Source organism: Phocoena sinus, chromosome 12 (genome assembly GCF_008692025.1).
Source record: "Phocoena sinus isolate mPhoSin1 chromosome 12, mPhoSin1.pri, whole genome shotgun sequence".
In the NCBI taxonomy this organism is placed as follows: domain Eukaryota; kingdom Metazoa; phylum Chordata; class Mammalia; order Artiodactyla; family Phocoenidae; genus Phocoena; species Phocoena sinus.
The window spans coordinates 40,179,289-40,202,394 of NC_045774.1; the positions used below are offsets into that span (position 1 = coordinate 40,179,289).

A 23,106-nucleotide genomic window follows, 5' to 3' on the forward strand; every position below is an offset into this window, starting at 1 on the left:
ATGAGCGGGTTTGGATAGGAAAAGCCATGGCTTTTTCTAATAACTATATTTAGATTACTTGAATTTCCAGTGAATGTAGTTAAAGGATAAAGATAGCCTTGTGACCTGAGTGCTATAATATATAGAATTTATTATTATCTTGCTCCAGAGCCCCAAAGTATTTTCTTATGCATCAGATATAACAGTGCAAAGAATGAGAATGATTGCTCATTTCATTTTTTGTCAGAACCTAACTTTCAAGAGATATGTGATATTTTAAAGCATTTTCCAGTTCTCATTTATGTTTTGTTACAGTTATGTATTGTTAGGACATAGATTATTGTTGACGTTAACTATTTTGTACTTATCATAGATGCATATATTTCAGTTATATGGATTGATTAGACTTATTTTAAAAATTGCCCTTCGCATTAATGAGTCTTCCTTGGATGTGATTAAAAAAAATGAACCATTTGAACGATTGGTTGTTTCTCCCCCTCCCACCTCCCCCAACCCCAGTCTTTTCTAGCACTGGTGAACCTGTTATCTTATCCTGCTGTTTATGAGCTTGTAGGCAATCAGGGTCTTCCTGATAAAGAAGAATATTCTCTTCGTGAAGTCCCAACGAGGGTTATTGTAAGTCATTTTCTTTTAATCTTTCACTCTTATAGTGCCGCTTTTTAAGATCTGTAGTAAAAATGCAATTTAACAGAAAAAAAGGTATACTAAATCACATTTAAAGACTGTTTGATTTATTAACCTATAGAATGTTAGCTTCTGAATTATCTGTAAATGGAATCTTTGATCTAGCTGTCTAACAGTGGTGGCACCTATTGAAATAACAAGGTTAAGGCTTCGCAACTAGGAAAGAGATTTGGCATATATAGAAGTACGTGTATGAATTATTTTTAGGTGACTTACGTTAATAAATTGTATCTAAGGAGTCCAATGCATTTTCTGCCTATATTTTAAATGAACTACATATTACTGCCCCATGAGGGCAGTATATACATATTTATTTAATTTGAGACTTATTTTATATTCATACTCTAAGATGGGTAATTTGTTTTAATCATTCAGAGACATTTAGTTCCTCATCTTTGGGTAAGTTTATGAATTGAACACACATAAATATGTGTATATATGCATTAGTAAAGAATTATTTTGTTCTGAAATTCTGTTGTTAATCATTACTTTTATTTCTGGTCACTTTGTCCTGTGTGTTGTCTTTTTTTTTTTTACGGTTTTGACATTTTGAATTCTTCTAATTCTTTTGACCCTAAACATTTTATTTTTTTAAACTTTCTCTACTTTGGGAAATTTTTTATGATTTATGTGAATGAAATATAAAGATAGGTATTTTTATCATTAAACTTTTATATTCTTGAAGTGTTCCAATTTTATCTTATCCTTGTATCTTGGCACTTCTCTTTTTTTGCTTGTTTAATTTTTAAATTTATTTTTTTATACAGCAGGTTCCTATTAGTCATCAATTTATACACATCAGTGTATACGCGTCAATCCCAATCTCCCAATTCATCCCACCCCCACCCCCACCCCCCCGCAGCTTTCCCCCCTTGGTGTCCATACGTTTGTTCTCTACATCTGTGTCTCAATTTCTGTATCTTGGCACTTCTTAAGTAGTTTTATAATTAGCCATTTATGCGCCTGTCTTCCCTACTATACTGTGAGGGCCTGAGAGCAAGTAGGATATCTTAGTCATATTTACATATAGAACATAGTAGATATCCAGTGAATGGTTTTTAAAAGTATTTCTAATATTATTACCTTTATTGAAATCTGTTATGGAACACAAGTACAAATGAATTATTTAATCTAGCACAATCACTTGGATGTTTGTTCTCAAGTTTTCATGGATGTTCTACAGTGCATAGTCAGAAATATCTTTCCACTTATGTTAGGATTGATCTTTTAGTTTTTTTAAATAAATTTATTTATTTATTTTTGGCTGCATTGGGTCTTTGTTGCTGCATGCGGGCTTTCTCTAGTTGCGGTGAGCAGGGACTACTCTTCATTGCAATGCATGGGCTTCTCATTGCGGTGGCTTCTCTTGTTGTGGAGCATGGGCTTTAGGCACGTGGGCTTCAGTAGTTGTGGTGCTCGGGCTCAGGAGTTGTGGACTGTGAGCTCTAGAGCACAGGCTCAGTAGTTGTGGCGCACGGGCTTAGTTGCTTCGTGGCATGTGGGGCCTTCCAGGACCAGGGATCGAACCCTCATCCCTTGCATTGGAAGATGGATTCTCAACCACTGGACCACCAGGAAGTCCTGCTCCTCTATCTTTGAGATTACTCCTTAGTGGTACGTAGAGCTCTTACTCATGCCTTTTTACAGTTACATAGTGCTCTTGTGTGGATGTACTAGAGTTTATTTATCCAGTTGTCTATTGGTGAACCCTTGGTTTCTTTCAGTCTTTTACTATTATCAATTATGCCAAAATTAATAGCCTTGGCTTATCTTGTGTTTACCAGTATGTCTGTAATTTTTTTTTTTTTGTATTGCTGCATAACAAATTGCTACCAACTTAGCAAATTAAAACACCCACTTATTATAGGTCAGAAGTCAAGTACTGTGCACCTGGGTTTTCTGCTCAGAGTATTAAAAAGACTGAAATCAAAATGTTGGCCAGGCTGAGTGCTTGTCTGGAGGCTCTGGGGAAAAATCCACGATAACAAATTCGTTCTTGTTATTGGCAGAAGTCAGTTTCTTATAGTTGTGGGATTGAAGTGCCTGATCTGCTGGCTGTTAGCCAGGGGCTGCTTTCAGGGCTTTGTCGGATTGTTCCCTCCATGTCAGCATTGAAGAACTTCACTCATGCTTTGAATCTCTCTGACTTCCTCTTCTGTGACCAGTCAGAGAAAACTCTGCTTTTAAGTGTCTCATGTGATGAGATCAGAGCCACCCTGATAATCTCCTCTTAAAATCAACTAATTAAGGGCTTTAATTACATCTGCAAAATCTCTTCATAGCACTACCTATTGATACATTAGTGTTTAAGGGCTGAGAATCTTGGGGCCATCTTAGAATTCTGCCTACTACTGATTTTTGGGCTGGATTTCTATAAGTGGGATCCCTGCATTGAAAGGTAAATTCATATGTAATTTTGGTATGTATTGCTAGGTTTCCAACCACAGGGAGTAATTCTTCTGCATTCCCATCAATAAGATATTACAGTGCTTGTTTCCTGACAGGCTCATAGAAGATAATGTGGTTGGTGGTTTAGATATTTGTCTGACAGGAAAGAAGTGTTGATTTATATTTTTCTCATTATGAGCAGAATATCTTTTCATGTGTTTAATGTCCATTGACGTTTCTTCTTCTCCTAGTGGTCTTTCAACTTATTTTTGCTTTTTTTCTATTTGTGTTATGTTTCTCAATTTTAAGAAATTCTTTATACTTTAAGAATATTTGGCCTTCACTCTTCATGGTTTCCTATTGAATATCTACCAAAATTCTAAGCCCTGGAACAACTTCCAACTTGTACTTGTGTATATTAAAGATGAATGACACAAAATATTCTTTTCCTCTGACAGATATATTTTTCAATTGCTTTTCTATTTCTTTTCTATTTATATACATTGTATATTAGGTTGGACCCCTTTAGTTATTGGAGAAACTCAATTTGAATTAGTTTAGGCAAAAAAGGAATTGACTTACCATCTTGCAATAAAATCAGGGACAAGTGGAAATAGAACTTTGAATTCAGTCAGGTCGACATCTGTCTCTCTTGCTTTCCCCACTCCCTTTCTTTTTATTGCTCTCCATTTTGACTTTATTGAAAGGCATATACATAGTATAGTGGTTAAGAGTTTGTATTCTGAAGCCAGACTGCCTGGATTAGATTCCTGGTTCTGCCTCTTACAAGCTGTGTGACCTTGGACAAGTTTGACCCATTTTCTCCTCTGTTAAAAAGAGGGCAATACTGCTACTGTCTCAGAGTTGTTGTAAGAATTAAGTGAATTGAACTCAATTAAATATAAAAGTTTAAATCACTGACTGGCAGATAAGTGCTATATAATTGTTTGCTGTAATTATTATTAATATGTTCTTTTGCAGATGGTGTCCTCTATAGAAGAACACATGGGAGGGACTACCTGTCATTCCATACTGACACGTTCACCATCTCCCCTTGTATTAGTTTCCTAGGGCCACCATAACAAATTACCACAAAGTAGGTGGCTTAAAACAACAAATTTATCCTCTCTCAGTTCTGGAGGCCAGAAGTCTGAAATCAAGGTGTCAACAGGACCACATTCCCTCCAAAGTGTCCAGGGGAGAATCCTTCCTTGCCTCTTCTCATTTCTGGTGGTTTCAGACATTTCATAGCTTGTTACTGCATCCCTCCAATTTCTGCCTCCATCTTCACATGGCCGTCTCCTTTTCTTTCTTAAATCTCCCTTTGTCTTTCTCTTATAAGAACACTTGTCAATAGATTTAGGGCCCACTTGCCTAATACAGGATGATCTTATTCTCAAGATCCTTAATTTCATTACCTCTGCAAAGACCCTTTTTCCAAATAGGGTAACAATCATAGGTTCTGGGGATTTAGAACATGGACATATCTTTTTTTTTAGAGGGAGTCACCGTTCAACTCACTACACCAGCAGAGTGGCATTTTCCTCTACCTCCTGTCTATAGACTGAATGTTTGTATACCCCGCAGATTCATATGCTGAAACCTCATTCCCAGTGTGATAATATTTGGAGGTAAGGTCTTTATGGGGTGACTAGTGCCTTATTAAAAACCCTAGAGAAACCTCTCACCCCTTCTGCCATCTGAGGACACAGCAAAAAGATGACTGACTGTGAACTAGAAAGTAGGTCGTCACCAGACACAAAATCTCTGGCAACTTGATGTTGGACTAACCAGCCTCCAGAACTGTGAGGAATAAACTTTCTGTTATATATAAACCACTCAGTCTATGCTATTCTATCACAGCATCCAGAATGGACTAAGACACTCCCCACTTTGAAAAATCCCAAGGGAGGACCTTAATAGACTGAGTTTTGTTCATGGATGTTTATGGACTAACCAATCACAAACCACTCCTAATAGTGCAGGTATAGGAGTATTGGCATTATGGTTGACATATTCCTCACTCTTCACTTGGCCCTTTCTTAAGTAAAAGGGATCAGATAGCACAAACCCAGCCATTGGGACAATTGTAAACGGAATAGGCATATTCCTCTTTGTTTTTCCAGTCGTGGTTTCATTCTGGCTTACTAGATTACTGAACATATTCCCAAGCTAGACAATATGCTTTTAAAAAAGCACAGGTTCCAGACTCCTTTTTGAGTCCCAAGCCTTACTTGCACTAACTTATTTCTCAGAAGCTGTTGCTTAATTTAGGAAACTGATTGCCTTATTGACACACATTGTGGTGCTTACAAACTGAATTTCTCCATAAGGTGGGCTTCCCGGGTGTTTACTTCCCTAAGTGGTGATCCATCAGTGTAATCCTCTTTGAAGAAGAATTTATTTACTGTAACATTTGTTCTCTGAAAATGCATTATCATTGATAGATAGCTGCTATTAGCTTGTTGGTAATACATTCTCTACCTTGTATTCTTACAGTATCTAGTACTTAGATTCAGAACTAGAACTTTGGAGTCACAAGGTGTCATGTACTGTTTTGAAATGAGTGTCCAGCTAAGTAGCAGCCAACAAGGGCAGATTGTTTAAGATAGCAATCTTTTCATTCTTCATTGTTAGGCAGTTTATTTAATATTTGCTGATTGTAAACTCTTTGTGCTAATATTATTTACACATTTTACAAGATGTTTGTAGAATGGTAAATGCATTCCCTAAGTGTTCCATGTAAACTTTCAGTTGGTAAGTTCATACAAAATCCAGTTTTTACTGTGTCTTATTTAGTATTTTTCAGATGTGATTTTTAGATCCATTATTTCCTCCTCCTTACAGTCTTATTTCCTGGCCTCTTACATATTTGATATGTTTGTACTATCATCTACATAGACCTCAGGAAATATTATGTGACTTTATTCCCTAGCATAACCATTCTTCTTTTGCCCTGTTGGTTACAGAAATATCTTGAATTTAAACTCGTGGAAAGTAACAAGTTTCTTGATCAGGAAAATGATCAATGAGAGAGACAAGTATTTGCTATGAATAAATTTCTTAGGCCTGAACCCAAAGATATGCACAAAAGCCAGGTCTTATAGAAAGAAAGGCTTTTAGAGAATGCTCAAAATTTTGTGATAGGCTTAAATTGTCAGTGCTTGGAACAATTGATGGCACCTAGGCATCAGGTTCTCTCTGTACTTGCATCAGTGATTTTTAAGCATGGTTACCCATTGCAACAACTGTGGGAAGCTTTTACAAGGATGTTAATGCCAGAATCATACCCCAGGGATAGTGACTTAATTGCTTTGGGATAGAGCTTGGGCAGCTATTACACTTACTTTTTTTTTGGCTGTGTTGGGTCTTTGCTGTGCATGGGCTTTCTCTAGTTGCAGCGAGCGGGGGCTACTCTTCGTTGCGGTGCCCGGGCTTCTCATTGTGGTGGCTTCTCTTGTTGTGGAGCATGGGCTCTAGGCGCGTGGGCTTCAGTAGTTGTTGCATGCAGGCTCAGATGTGGCTCGCGGGCTCTAGGGAGCAGGCTCAGTAGTTGTGGCACACGGGCTCAGTAGTTGTGGCTCACGGGCTCTAGAGCACAGGCTCGGTAGTTGTGGTGCACGGGCTTTGTTGCTTCGTGACATGTGGGATCTTCCCGGACCAGGGCTCGAACCCGTGTCCCCTGCATTGGCAGGCAGATTCTTAACTACTGCGCTGCCAGGGAGGCCCTATATTTACTTTTTAAGTTCTCTAGGTGATTGCAGTGTTTGCTCAGGGTTGGAAACCACTGCTTTACATGAGCAGAGAATGTCTATTAACAAAATCTCAAATAATTCCTAGATAAAACTATTTAAATCCACTGTTCATGCTTCACATTTTTAGAGTTCATATTTGTTTTTCAAGGTAGTTTACATTTTTAGCAGTTTAAACAGTATTTAACTGGCTGCAATAAACAGCTTTGGGTAAACATTTGATTCATTTCAGGAATGTTTACACGTCTTGATGCTCATACCACACCCAGACCAATTAATTTAGAATCTCTAGGGGTGAGATTTAGGCTTAATTTTAAAAAGTTTTTTTTTAAACAGCTCCCTACATTCAAATGGAAAGCCGAGTTTGAGAACCACAAATCTAAATAAATAATTGTTGATTTGATTTTCTTTAAATGGTTTCAGCCAAGAACAGTCTAAGTCTCTTTTACAGGATATTATTGACAGACTTATAATTTTGAATTCTGAAGCCAAGATTCGTTCTTTATTCAACTATGAACAATCACACATCTTTGGTCTAAGGTAAGATGCTGAATTTCACTTGATGTTTTCTTATTGCAAAAACAGTTAAGGATATGTTCTATATACTTTAAAAAAGTATTTAAAATAAGCTAATTTTTAAAGCATGTTTAAATGTAATTTGTCTTTCTGTAATATTACAAAGTAAATTATAGTCACTAGATTTTTACATTATGGCCTTTGCCACATTTAGGTTCTGTATTATCACAGTGTATTTCACTTTTGCTCGATTCATTAGAGGCATCCTGTGGACTATTCAGTTTACTCAGGAGTCAACTGGGGCTTCCCTGGATTGGTGTTGGATTGGACTCCTGCCATAATGTAGTCTTGAAAGAGGCCTAGAAATGGATGATTTATCTTGCCCAAATGTTGCTCCTCAATGTTAATCATACTCTTTAACCCAAGGTTTAAATATTTTCTGGTTGAATTTATATTCCTTAACATTTAAAAGCAGCTGAATTAAAGAAAATTTTCACTTTCATAGGTTCATGATTTCCTTTCTACTAGCAAAGTAACTTTTAAAAGTATGAGGGGGAGGGAGTCAGTGAGAATGTTCTACCTAAGAAATAAAGCAATTACTTTTCTAAAATTAGATTTCTCTAATGGTAGTGTATATTATAAGTCTTAAGCCTTTTTTTTTTACATTCATTAATAGCTGAGTTTCATTTTTGGATTTATAGTTCAAAGAAGGTAGGAAAAAAAGCTGCAGCTATTATAGTTCTTTGTGGTGGTATGCTCTTTATCTCAAAACGTACTTTCACATTAAATTTTAACTTTCTGTGAATAGCATCAGATAATCATATAGCAAGAAGTGATGAGGAATTCTGGGGAAAACCTATCAGTAGAATCTCCTTTTGCATAGCAAGTATGTTTCTGAGTTTTCTAATTATAGAACATAGATTTTGGTCTCTTGTTATTAATATGTTGAGTAAATTTTTTTTTCTGTATGTTTTCTTTCTTTTATAGAGTAATATTTTCTTCTGGTGTTCTTCTGGCAAAATATTTAGCAGTAGGATTTTAAGTCATGTAAAAAGCAATCCAAGAAGTAAAATGCTCCTGGGAATAAAATATATTAATTTGCATAGTGTATGCTTTCTCATAAAGTCTAAATGGAAACTAGAAAATTTGCCATCCCATTGTAGATACCTATAATAGCCGTGCAATATAGTGGTCAGCAACGTGGACTCTGGAGTCAGTCTACCTACTGTTTACTAGTTTTGTGAAGTGAGATCTCAGTTACCCATCTGTAAAATGGAGGATAACTATATACTTTTCCTCACAGAGTTACCATGAGACTTAAATATGAAAAATTAGAAGGGCTTATAGCAGTGCTTGGCACATAGCAAGCACTATAAAAATGTTAGTAATAGATATAAAGTAGCAGTACTTCGTTTCTTTATATCTGTCTACTTGCAGTATACGGTTTTTGAGTTTTACTTAGGAAATAAATTGACTTCATTTTTTCAGTATCTCAGTAGTCTTCCACATCTGCCAAGAAATGTGCTGTTTACAATATCAGCATTCAGACAAAGAAAATGGCAAAACCACTTTTTGAGGAAAAGTTTGTATTTTAATTTTATGTGTCTTTTAACAAATTTTTCTTTGACAAGAAATTTCATGGTATTTTGAAGTCCATTCTTATAATACTCAGTTGTATTTTTAAGTTATGCATCTCAAGTTAACTTTCATTTTTTAAATGAAACTTTCACTTTTCTATGAAAGTTTACTTTCATTTGTCTATGAAAGTTTACTTTCATTTGTCTACTGTTTCAGTCTAGCATTGGTAACTGAGGTCCAGTGGTGATAATTTAAATCATAGCTTAGTATTATATAAATCTCATGTTTCTATGTATTTCAGATTTTTGCCTGTATCATTTTCTTTCACTCCCACAGTTTTTTGTTTTTAATTGTACCGTTCCCTCCCAGTAAGTCATCTCATTAATGTGTTTGATTCCTACATTTAGCATTGCTTTGTTCCATTCACTTTATTTTTTTTCCCCTTGCTTCAGAAATCTAGACTAGCATGATGGTAAGTTTGATACAATTTCTTTAGGTTTAACGCAGCTCTTAGATGAGGCTAATTTGGGGCTTAAGGAAATGTGGATTTTCACATTCAACAGCATCACATTCTATTTAAGTTTCTGAATTTTTATTTGCCAAGATCTTCTTACAAATCTTATATTGTAAATGACTAATATACAAGAAGCTTGCTCCTTTGATTAGCCCTCCTATCCTCTTTGTTTCCACTTCCAACCTGTCCTTTTCTACTACTGGTATCAGTGTGCAGACATGCCTTCACATGTCCCATTTTACAATGAAATGAAACAAAACACACGCACGGAGAAACTCCTTGACATCACATCTCTCTGCAGTCACTGTCCTATTTCTCTGCCTCTTGCAGCAAAATGTATCTATACAAACTGTCCCTACTTGCTCACCTCTGCTTCCTCCTCAGCCCCCTTAGATTTGACACTGACTTTACAGTTCTGTCAGAACTGCACATCCTACTCATCTCAAGGTCACTTATAACTTTTATGCTGATGAATCTAGTGGATTCTTCTCTTGATTCTCATCTTACTGTAAGTAACATTTGACATAATGGGCCATTTCTATGTGAAAGTTCTTTTAGCTTCTGTGATACTACATACTCCTATGGCTGCAGTTTCTCCTTTTCATTCTCTAAGCAACCTCTGAATGTTCGAATACTCAGGACTTGGTCCTGGGTCCACTTTTTTTCTTTACACGCTGCCCCTAGTTCATCCACTTATTCCTTTGCCTTTAAGTATCATCTGTATGCCAACGGATGCCCCAATTTATATCCCCGATCTAAACTATCATTCTGAGCTACCAGACTCATATATATGACTGCATCCTGATATCTCAATTCATACATTTCTCAGATATCACAAACTTGTCTAAAATTGAACTGTTGGGTCTTCTCCCACAAAAACAAAACAAATCTTTCATTTCCATCTTATTAAGTGGCCCAACTATCTATTTAGTTGTTCAATATTGAGTCATCTTAACTTTCTTTCTTTGTGTTTCAAACAATAATTTGTCTTTATTATAAAAAAATTAACCAATGCAGGAAATTAAATATAATAAATTAAATGAAATTCCTCCTAACTCTGAAAGTGATATTATTAACACTGAGGAAAATCATTCTAGATGTCTTATATGCATATACAGACAGAAGAATAGCTATATGGAAATATTTTATAAAAATGGAATCATAATATGGTTTCTATTTTAAATTCTAAATGAATTTTATAGAAAAGGAAAAGAAACCCTAGTGAAACAGAAGGAATTGCTGAATTTCAAATAGCTGTTTTTTCACTCCAGAGGTAATTATTTCCCCAGCATTTCCTAGAGCTTAAGAACAAAGATTATATAAAACACTTCAAGTGGTTTGAGCATTATAATTCACTTTTAGACAGTATGCTCTGTGCTACATGTGGGAGATGTAATAATGTGTAAATGTGATGTGGTTCTCATTCTCTTTAACTTGGCTACCTAGTGAGGAATTGGATTTTAAGATAATGAAAAATGTGAGGTAATTAATGCAGAAGAGAATAGCATCTTTTTTTTGCGGTACGCGGACCTCTCACTGTTGTGGCCTCTCCTGTTGCAGAGCACAGGCTCCGGACGCACAGGCTCAGTAGTTGTGGCTCACGGGCCTAGCCGCTCCGCGGCATGTGGGATCTTCCCGGACCGGGGCACGAACCTGTGTCCCCTGCATCTGCAGGTGGACTCTCAACCACTGTGCCACCAGGGAAGCCCGAGAATAGCATCTTTATAAAGCTCTCCATCTTCCCATTTTAAATAACTGGCAATTCCAGACTCTATTATGGGCCTTTCAAGGAGCTCCAGAATATCTCCACCTTTCCTGTGTATAATATTTTCCACCTTACTCAGCCTGAACTAATGCTCTGAGTAAGTTAGACTTATCTCCCTCAAGCACAGTGTTTATTATTGCCTCTATACCTGTTTGTCTTGAATATTGTCTTCACTTTTGCTGTCTTTGTACAAATTTGGATCATCCTTCAAGGAAAAGCCTGCTTCATGAATTACTTTCTCCATGACTTATTATAAGAACACTCTGATAATTTTCCTGAATGTCCTTTGCCTTTTTTGTCATTCACACATTCTTAATTTTATTTCTGTCTCTGACTAAAACTTAAACTTCCCAAGGGAGTATCATTTTCTTTTACTTTCATGTCCGCCACATTGCCAAGTACTTTTTGGTTATTTGTTTAACATTCATTTGCTAAATCTGTTGATTAAAAACAGTTGCCTGGAAACTTTTTTAAAGAAAGTTGTACATTTATTATATGCTGCGTGCAAATTATTTTCTTGAACACCTGTCTTTCAAGGGCACTAATTAAGGCACAGTGAGGTTTTTGTCCTCGATAATTTGAGCTATAATTAACATGACGTATTAATTTCAGATGTGTAACATAATGAGTTGATACTTGTATGTATTGTGAAACGGTCACCACAAAAGTCTAGTTAAGATCATCATCATACATAGTTACAGGAATCTTTTTTTTCTTGTGATGAGAACTTTTAAGATCTACTGTCTTAGCAGCTTTCAAATATGGAATACACTCTTCACCCATTTTGCGCACCCCCCCGCCCCCCGCCGCCCTTGGCAATCACCAGTTCTCTGTATCTGAGTTATTTGTTTTTTTTAAAATAACATGCTTATATACTATGTCTTGATTTTTGAAATTTAGATTTGTTCTCTTTTTTGAATACTTTTAAAATTTTTATTTGGCTGCGTTGGGTCTTAGTTGCAACACTTGGATCTTTGTTGAAGCATGTGGGATCTTTGTCGCAGCATGCGGGCTCTTTAGTTGCGGCATGTGAACTCTTAGTTATGACATGTGGGATCTTGTTCCCTGACCAGGAATCAAACCTGGGCCCCCTGCCTTGGGAATGTGGAGTCTTAGCCACTGGACCACCAGAGAAGTTCCTGATCTCCTGTCTTAAAGAATTTCGAGTCTTAGGACTTAGGTTTCCTCTGCTCTCCCTCTCTCCCTGCTCTATAGTTTCATAACAATCTTGATTAAATCACTATTGAAAGTTTACATTATTGTGTCTATATAAATATTATTCATTTATGGGCCAAGTAGTATGCTATGACTATTTCCTTTTTCCTACTTTATTTTTTCTGAAGTTAACAATTGCGTGGCTTTTTCCCATTTACTTCATTTTCTGTGTATCTACTAATGTATTTCCAGACTGTCCTAAAAAAAAAAAAATACGTCTGCTGCTGCATAACACTTGTATAGTGCTCATTATGTCCCAGGTACTGGTATTAGTTTCACATTTAAATCTCTTAATTTTAGAACCACCCTATCAAATAGGTACTCTAATTAGCTTCATTTTTTTAAATGACTCAGATGAGCCACAGAAGTTAAGCCTTTTAAGATGACACACCTAGTAATTAATGAAGCTGGTATTTGGACCCAGATGGTCTGGTTCCAGAGAATATAATGCCTGACCCATACATTGCATTGTTTTACAACAGGCGTCCCCAACCCCTGGTACCGGTCTGTGGCCTGTTAGGAACCGGACCGCACGGCAGGAGATGAGCAGTGAGCGAACCAAACTTCATCTGTATTTACAGCTGCTCCCCATCGCTCGTATTACCGCCTGAGCTCTGCCTCCTGTCAGATCAGCGGCAGCATTAGATTCTTACGGGAGCTCAAACTGTACTGTGAACTGTGCATGTGAGGGATCTAGGTTGCGTGCTCCTTATGAGACTCTAATGCCTGAGGCGATCTGAGGCGGTGATGCTAGTGCTGGGGAGCGGCTGCAAATACAGATTATCATTAGCAGAGAGGTTTGACTGCACAGAGACCATAATAAATCAATTGCTTGCAGACTCATATCAAAACCCTATCAGTGAGTGGCAAGTGAAAACAAGCTCTTGGCTCCCACTGATTCTGCATTATGGTGAGTTGTATAATTATTTCATTATATATTACAGTGTAATAATAATAGAAATAAAGTGCACAGTAAATGTAATGCGCTTGAATCATCCTGAAACCATTCCCCCCACACCCCAGTCCATAGAAAAATGGACTCTCACTCTCTGGCACACCTATTGTCTTCCACGAAACCAGTCCCTGGTGCCAAAAAGGTTGGGGACTGCTGTTTTGCAACATAAATGTCAAGGGCCTTATAACCATTCTGTCCAATTATATTTTATAGTCTCAAGGTTTTTACATTCTTGAAGGCAGGGACCATGTCCTGTTCATATTTGTGAATAATAAACTAAAGGACATCAGGTAATATTTTATCTTTTGTTCTTATATCACCTGTGTTTGTACTGGAGGATCTTTTAGCCTTATATATCAGCCTTCCTGGGATTTCCCTTCACCGTCATCCTGGGAATTGCTTCTTCTCTCTTCTAAGTTGGATTCTCTTTTACCTGGGATTTAATTTCCTATTTCTTGGTTTACTCCCATTTTTTTTTTTTTTTTTTTTGCGGTACGCGGGCCTCTCACTGCTGTGGCCTCTCCCATTGCGGAGCACAGGCTTCCTGAACCGGGGCACGAACCCGTGACCCCTGCATTGGCAGGCGGACTCTCAACCACTGTGCCACCACGGAAGCCCCTACTCCCATGTTTTGATGGAGATAACTTTTTCAGAAAGGATTGTGGAATGGAGGTATCCACAATATAATGTCAGGAGCTACAAAACAAATGGGTAAATTGTAACTGATTTAGTAGGTCAGCAAAGCTAAAAGTAAATTGGCAGGGAATGCCCAGAAGCAACTTTTTATCACAGTATTCTAGAAACACTAGGAATTAGAGACACCACTGAAAATGGAGATGAAAATAGAGGATTAGGTGTGAAAGTCTAAGATTTTCAATAATAGGATTAGTTCAAATTATAAGATTTAGATATGCCCTCACATTCTCTCAATTCCTACCCACTCAGCCTAGGTTACTGTTCTTCCCAACTTCAGCAGAACATTGGAGGTTTACCTTCTGGAAATCGTGAATCAGAGACAAGTGCGGCTAAGGGAAGGGGTATTGTGTTGAAAAAGATTAAATGTTATTATCTGTCAGTTCAAGAGATATATTATCATTCAATTTCCTCTCCTCTCCAAATTTGTTTTTCTTAGCATTAATAAGGCATTATTTTTCCATCTGCTTAGTTTTCCCCTATGTATCTACCAATAGTATATCTCAAGACTTTTTCTGCAAAAGCATAATAATAATAATGTCAAATATAGCAGTGCTTACTGTGTGTCAGGTATTATTCTAAGCGCTTGGAGGATTGGTTTAAGAAGATTGGTGGAAGAGGTATTTAGATGATCCTCTGAGAATACACTCAGATTGAGGGAGTATTTTTGACTCATGTCAATGCTCTGATCTCTCCTTCTGCAAAGGAGGTAAAATAATCCCTTTTGTTTGGCTCAGCCTCTTTCCTCAGCTACCCTAGTGCTTACTCAGCTGGGCTTATGAGCAAAGTAGACATGGTGGCAGGGGCTAGACATTGTTTATCAAATAAGGATGAAAAAACAGGAATATTTATTTAACAAAGAGAACATGGATTTGCTCCAAAATGTTAGGAGACCATGTGTGTATCTTGTATTGCCCCTTGCTAGAAGCTCCGTATAGTATCTAATCAGCCATTAAGTTTGAACATTGAATCTGCTGGATTAAAGGCTCAAGTGATAGAGTTTCTAGATTTGGAGCCTGCCTCAGATCTTATTCTAGCCTCTAGGTCACATAAAGTTGATAGTTAGGGGTTACATGATATAAATCAGAGAAGCATACCCAAATACTGTAGGTGTTGCTTCTAAAACTCAGAGGCTAAAATCGTACATTATGTCACTTCCTGGTGGTAAATAGTATAAGATTTAATAATACATCATGTATATTACATGTGATTTCTTGACATTCTAGGCCACTAGAACTCAGAAACTTCACTGAGATGCCAATGAAATGTCCCAGTTTTTTGGATCTCTCACTGTCTGGCACACCTATTTTTTTTTTTTTTTTTTTTTTTTTTACTGAAACATGTAGAATGCCAGATACTTCTTTTTCACCTAGGCCCAGTTAACATATCATCGGTAGAGTAGTTTTTCATGACGACCTGAGGGATGATAGGACAATCAAGGCTGCCCTGGACTAAATTTTGTTAAAATGAAAGATGTATTACTGTCCATGTTGGGTGAAAGCAGACCGCTCCTGGTATTCACATTGGCCAAATTAGCAGTATCTTCTCAGTTAGAGGCTTTGTTAATTTACTCTCCTAAGGAGACTTCATCCTGATTATGTCTTTTGTTACATATAATTAACAGATACACTAAGGCAGGAAACATGTGCAGGCTGAGCAGTGCAGCAGAAAGTGTCTAATAAAGATATAGGGACTTAGCCTTCAGTGCCTGAGGTGAGACGAGAAAGCTGTTATTAGATGTTATCAGTAAACCTGACTCAAATAAGGCAGTAGATTTTTTTTTTTTTTTTTTTTTTTTTTTTTTGCGGTACGCGGGCCTCTCACTGTTGTGGCCTCTCCCGTTGCGGAGCACAGGCTCCGGATGCGCAGGCTCAGTGGCCATGGCTCACGGGCCCAGCTGCTCCGCGGCATGTGGGATCTTCCCGGACCGGGGCACGAACCCACGTCCCCTGCATCAGCAGGTGACTCTCATCCACTGCGCCACCAGGGAAGCCCAGGCAGCAGATCTGATTGAATATCACCACAGGTATACAAATTCTTTCATGGAGTTACTACAGGGGCCTGGATCCTTCCCCACTTTAAATAGTCATGTCATGCCTCCAAAAGCTTTGCGGTAGGCAGACAAACTCTTATGTCTTCACCACCTTCAAACAACACCATATCCCTGAGTGCTAGACTGTTTGGGTTCTTGGGAACCATAAGGCTATGATAGTGTCTGTAATATTTGCACATTGCTTAGGATTGTATGAAATAGAGAATGAACAGCTAAGGTCTGTGATTACTGTCTGTCTTTTGGTGTACAGAAACTTCTCTTATTTTGATAAAAGTAACCTATAACACCTAACAACCTGAGGGGGTTTGTGCCTGGGGTAGGTAGACTCCATCTAATTCTAACTGTGTTCTGAGAGAGAGATACACATACATATTCACAAACACTTTGAAATTTCTTCTGTGAAACTTACTGTTGATATCTTTACATTAACTTTATTTTTAATACTTTATCTGTCCATAAAAAACTGAAAATATACCATTAAAGCACTTATCCAGTAATGAATTTGGATTCATCTTGGATAATTGTTGATTTTCTTTGGAATACTTCTTGATATAACTAACTTTATGTTTGAAATAAGCAGCAGATTTTTTTCTTAACTCTGGGAAATTTGGGTTGGGGCCAACAAAACTTCACAATTTGTTACTTGTAAGCCTAATAATATGTAAGTTTTGAGACATGTTTTTATGGTCACTTTTCAAAACTTAATGGATATAAAATAATCTGCACACAACACTCCAATTCACTTTGTAAACCTAGCCTCATGGTTAGACTAAAAAGATGGTCTTACTCAACTGGCTTTTTCTTCCATGTTTACTGTAGCTGCTAGCTTATACACATATGCTGATATAATTAATGGAACATTAAGATCTGTTTATTAGATGATTAGATGATTGAGTAGTAAATGGCACTCGTTATCAAGGCTTTTATGCATAATTATTAAAGTATGCATTGTTTTATTGGTGTTTTCGATTTGTTCATTTATTGCACACATGTTTATATTTCTTATAGATATAATGCTATACTTTTTCCCATTATCCACCCAAGCATGACACAAGTTTTTTATGAAATATTAAAAATATAAATCCTGCATAAAATATAAACATAAATTTAGCAAAGTGTTTTAAAATAAATGTCTACATAAAATCCCAGTCAAGTAAACAAAGAGAACTTACTAGTACTATGCATTTGTTGATCATGACTGCCTCCCATCTCCCTAATGGGTAACCACTATTCTGACTTTTATGGTATTTACTACTTTATTTTATATTTTTACTACTTAGTTATGTATTTCCAAAAAAATACACTTAATTTTGTTGCTTTTTGGGCTTTATTTTAGTGGTAGCATAGACTGTATACTCTGTGACATCTGACCTTTTATATGTAGCATTATGTTTCTAAGGTCAATATTTATTGCTATATGATATTCCATAGCATGAGTATACTGTGTTTTGTTTATATATTATGCTACTAGCAGACGTTTGAGATACTTATAGTTCTCTAGTTTTGGCTATTATAAACAACTACACGTGGAACATTAGCTACGTATCTCTGTGTGCATATATATACATAATTTTTTTGTGTGTTACAGAAAAGGTATCTAAATATTCAAAGGTATGTTTTTGAACTTCCTATTCTATTCAGTTGGATTTTGTTCATCCTTGTACAAATATTAGATTCTGTTAATTACTATAGCTTTATAATACGTTACAATAATTGATAGGGTGATTGTTCCCACTTGGTTCTTTTCCAAAAATATCGTGGCTACTTTTAGTCCTTTTTTTTCCATACAAATTTTAGAATCATCTTGTCACCCAAACCAGCCCACTGGGATTTTAATTATCCTTGGATTGAATCTACAGATAAATAGTGAGTGAACTGACATCTTTATACTGAGTTTTACAATCTGTAAACATTGTATATATCTCCATTTTAAGTATTCTCTAATTACTCTCATTAGGACATTGGGGTTTTTTTCATAGGTCTTATATATCTTTTGTTAATTTAATATTTGTAGCCTTATGTTCCCCAGTATATACTACAGTATGTGGCAATATCACCCAGTGGTTTAAGAGCATGGACTCTGGAACCACATCATCAAAGTGATTTTAGACAAGATTCGTAACCTCTCTATGCCTCCATTTCTTTGTATGTGAAATGGAGACAGTAACTCTACCTTCCTTGGAGTTATTGTGAGACTAAATATGTCACATAAATTTAGGACATGGTAAGCACCATATCTGAGATAAATGTCTGAGACTGTATAGATAAACCAATTATTAATTCATTTAACTATTCTCCTTTAAATGCTTTTAGGTTGTTAGTGGAGCCATTTTGTTGAACTCTTACCACAAACTTTGTGGCTTAAAACATCACACACTTACCTTAGTTTCTCTCTATTTGGTTCTCTCTGCTTGGTTCCTTGTTCATAGTCTTACAAGGCTACAATCAAGGTGTCAGATGGGGCTGTGATCTCTTTTGAAGCTCAATCAGGAAAGTATCTGTTTCCAAACTCACAGATTTTTGGCAGGATGTAGTTCCTTATGGTTTTAGGACTGAGGGTCATGTTTTCTTGCTGCTTAGAGGCTAGAGCCCTCGCAGCTTTGTTAATTGAAGTCTGCCCTCAATTCTTAGAGGCTACCTGTAGTTCCTTGCCACATGGGTTTCTCCAGTATGGCTGCTTGCTTCTTCAAAGCCAGCAGAGTAGAGAGACTCCAGCGAGAATGGCATACTGTTCTTCAAACATGCCAGTCATGCTCTCAACCTTCAGTCCCTTGCTCAAGCTGTTTGCTCTGCCTTGGAACGTTTATCCCTCAGATAGCTCCATGGCTTGTTTCTTCATTTCTTTTAGGTCTTTACTCAGGTGTCACCTTCTTGCTGAGGTCTTTCCTAACTACCTTATTTGAAATTGCATACAGTGATCTATCCCCACTGCTCTCTTATTACAGCTCCTTATTCACTCCCCTGCTTTAGTTGTATCCATGCTGTGATTTTGTTGTTGTTCACTGTCCCCCTCCTCTAGTATTTAGCATTCCATAAAGACTGGGATTTTTGTGCATGTGTGTTCAGTGAGGTATCCTTGGCACTTAAAACAGTAATAGGCACTTAGTAGGTATTCAACCAATATTTCTTAAAATCAAGTAGATTGAATTTTATGTCATGGGGAAGGGTAGTTTCCAAATAAACAGTTTTATCATCTTCTGATAATGAACATCATTATTTCCTTTCAGATAGCATTCCTCTTTTTCTTATCTTTTTTGCATTGGCTTAAACTTCTAAAACAATGCTAAATAATGGACAGTTTTGCTGTTTTCATGACCTTATGGGAATGCTATTTTTTGGAGGACAGGGAGTAGAGAGTGGATGTTGAATCTTAGATTAAGTAGCTTTCAAGCATCTGGTCAGATGATTATATATTTTCTATTACATATAGATGTCATGAATTATATCAGGAGATGTTTCAATATTAAACTATCCTTTTCTTCCTGGAATGAACAGTGCTTGATCACAGTATGCTATTCTTTTAATTTACTGCTGGATCAAACTTGCTAACCTTACATTATTCCTAGTATTTGTAGGATTTTAAAAGTCTTACATCATTTGTTAAAGTTTCTATTTATTCATTCTCTAACGAGAATTCAGTCCAGGCATGGATCTGCTTTCAGAGCTACTCTAATTCACCTTGGATCGTCTAATTGTCCATCTAGAGTCTATAGACTCCTCTTTTCAAATCATAAACTAGAGGATGTTGAGGTTATTTTCATTACCTGTTCACTGATTTAGTAACCTAAAGAAAGTAGAAAGGTTACTAGGTCCTCCCTAAACCTTTATAACTTAAAGCCTTATTACCTAGTTGGTGACAACTTGATCCTTCTTATCTTTCTAACAAAACATCTGAAGTCATCCTTGGTATCTTTCTTCTTTTTGCTCCACATATTCCGTCCACCAGGAAATTCTATCTGCCTTTGACATATTTTAAATTCCTCTATATATTTGCATCTGTTTGAATTTTCTTTTGTTTATTCATGCCATTACTACACTTTTAAATTTTTCACAGCTTTGTAATGCGTGTTACTATCTGGTGTTAGACCTCCTCCCAGTATTGCTTCATTGTCCTGCTGGTATTGAATGTTGCTGTGGGTATATCTGAGAACAGCTTGATTCCCTTCCCCCCAACCCCAACTCTGTTAGTGACTTATCTTTTTCCCTGTATACCCCAGCGGTTCTTTCTCTAAGTCTAATAGCTCTGTCTCAGTGTTGACTCTTTTGGTTCAGTTTACCCTGGGCATGCTGTCATGGTTGCTTTTCTCGTGGAATTTGACTAGTATCTCTAAAGATGTATCCTGTTAGGTTATTTCTGTTTTCTCTTCAAGAAATCAGTAGTTTAGGGCTTCCCTGGTGGCGCAGTGGTTGAGGGTCTGCCTGCCGATGTAGGGGACATGGGTTCGTGCCCTGGTCCAGGAGGATCCCACATGCTGCGGAGTGGCTGGGCCCGTGAGCCATGGCCGCTGAGCCTGCTCGTCCGGAGCTTGCTCGTCCGGAGCCTGTGCTCCGCAACGGGAGAGGCCACAGCAGTGAGAGGCCCGCGTACCGCAAAAAAAAAAAAAAAAAAGAAATCAGTAGTTTAAATTCTTTATTTTCATTATGTTTTTCACACTCTCATTCTGTTCCCTGTATCATTTATTGTGCTTTTAGCAGCATCTGTTCTTTTTTGCTATTTCTAATTGTGCATTAATTTCTGTGACACTTTTGTTCTTCTGCTTCTTTCCTTAGCTCTGCCAGTTCATGTTTTATCTTTTCTGGTTGTTTTGCTGTTTCTTCCCTGTGCTTATACAGCTCTACTTTGTGCAAAGAGCTTATTGGAGACTACTGCTTTATTAAACTTTTCAGTTGAGAGATAATTGCAATATAATATTCTGTAAGTTATACAGCCTGTTGATTTGATACATTTATATAACTTAAAGAATTCACGGACAATTACTTGGTCATAGTTTTGGAGTGTATAATGGCTGCCCTGTGTGTTTGTATTTGCCATCTGCTCATCCTGTTATTTCCTCCTTTTTCTTGGAGCACCTTTGTATGCGTCCTGTGGTATTTGTTTTTGGAGGAGTGTGAGTTCTTTCATCATCAGCTGTTTACAGGAGGCTCGTGTTGAAGAGAAGTTATGGTCATGTTCCCAGTTAGTTGAACTTTTTCTGTGGGCCTGAGTTTTCGGTCTGTGTATGTTTTTGTGTTGTCCCTGCCAATCTCACTATACATGTAGTCAGTTTTAATTATTAATAATTGTCTCTATAACCTGTAACCAATTACTAATAATTGATTTGTCTGTGACTCCATGTTCTACCTTGTTTCTTCTATTACTACGAACCATAATAGGACCAGGGATCTTCCTGCCTCTGTCTCGTGTATCCTGTTTCCACTATCGTAAACAGAGAGTTTCATCTGAGTATACTCCTCATTTCTGAAAGTTTTGTTTTTATGAATTTTTTTGAGAAATTAATTCTGTTGTTTTTCATGGGCAGCCATAACATCCTTTCTCAGTTTCTTTCCTTCCCATAGTGGTCTTTGCCCAATTTTGATTGCCCTTGACTGTCTTTTAGCTCATTTTGTGGCTAAACATTTTTATGATCTTTTCCTTCCTTCTCAATCCATGGGGTTATTTCTAGGCTGAGAAAAGGGAAATACCAACTTACACTACCATCTTTAAACTAGAAGTCTAAGTATTCTTTTCATTTTATCTAGCACAAATGTTCTTACTTTTATAAGCTAAGTATGGAACATTTCACTAAATTGATAGTAGATTTTCCCTTAGTTTTGGATACATTTGGTTATTTTAGCCAGGTTCTGGGGAGTGATATTGAATTGCCATTTTTGACTGTTAAATGCATCCACCAAACATTTTTCTATTTATGGATGCTATTGACTAGATAAAACATGTGATTGCACCAAAATTCAGAAACTGTAAAAGATATACTGTGAGAAGTATATTCCTTCCCTTCAGTCTGTCAGATTCCAACCACCCCCCCACCCCACCCAGCTAACAACTCTTACCAGTTTCTTTTTTGTCTTTAGAGAGGGATTCTACGTAGAAACAAATATGTACTTAAATATGTATTCAAATGGTTCTCCATTTTGGTTCAAATGCTACCACTATGCATGTCTTGTGCCTCTTCTTTTTTACTTAACATACCTTGGAGATAGTTCCTGTGTGACTCAAAATGCATTTTCACAGTTTTTGGTTGAATCATGATCAAAACAAAATCTTCACATTCATTTTATTTTTCTTTTAATTTATAACTTCCTTTATCCCCTCTTTTTTTATGAACCATTTTTTCCCCAGAAGAAATATATAATGTGTAGTATTCTCCAAATTCTGGCTTTTGTGTTGACTGTTTCCCTCTTGTGGTGTCTTTTTACATATTTCTCTGAGCCTTGTATCAGTATAAACTGATAATGAGATATCTAGGATTGGTTAGTTTCAGGTTCCATTTTTTTGGCAAGAATATTTTGTAGATGGTGCACTCACTGTACATCCTCTTGCATCACAATAGGAGCCACATGATTTCTACTTTTAGTAATGTTAAGATAGATCATTGTGTTTTGGTGTTCTCAGCTTTATCTGACAATTATAAAGTTAGCCATTGACATTTCACCTAATAAATATTTCCTGGATTGGTAGCAAGATGATTCTGTCATTCCTTCTGTATTTAATTGAGTAAAAAGTGGTGGCAATTTGTAGTTTTTATAGATTTGCTAATGTTCCCTAATTAATTTTTAAATTAAATATCAGTTGAGAATAAAATTTATTATTCCTAGATTTAGATAAATTCTTAAACTAGATTAGAAATAACCCATGGTCTTTAAATGATATTTCAATTAGAAAATTTTTTGAGGTCAATTATTCAAAATGATTAAAAATATATCTGAAATAACTACCTGATTTTTCTTATAAAATTTTTATTTCCATGTCTCTTGGTTTGAGACACTAAGAAAGTT

At 36.7% G+C, this 23,106-nt stretch overlaps 1 protein-coding gene across 3 annotated transcripts in view; it reads left to right on the forward strand.

Annotated features, from left to right (window-relative positions):
* The window catches only part of TBC1D32 (TBC1 domain family member 32), a 209,463-nt gene that overhangs the window by 91,388 nt on the left and 94,969 nt on the right, over window positions 1–23,106 (forward strand). For all 3 annotated transcript variants that reach the window (XM_032651612.1, XM_032651613.1, XM_032651614.1), the window contains exons 22-23: window positions 499–615; window positions 7,276–7,364. In XM_032651612.1, the coding sequence (XP_032507503.1) occupies window positions 499–615; window positions 7,276–7,364 (206 nt within the window). The remainder of the gene's footprint in view (window positions 1–498; window positions 616–7,275; window positions 7,365–23,106) is intronic.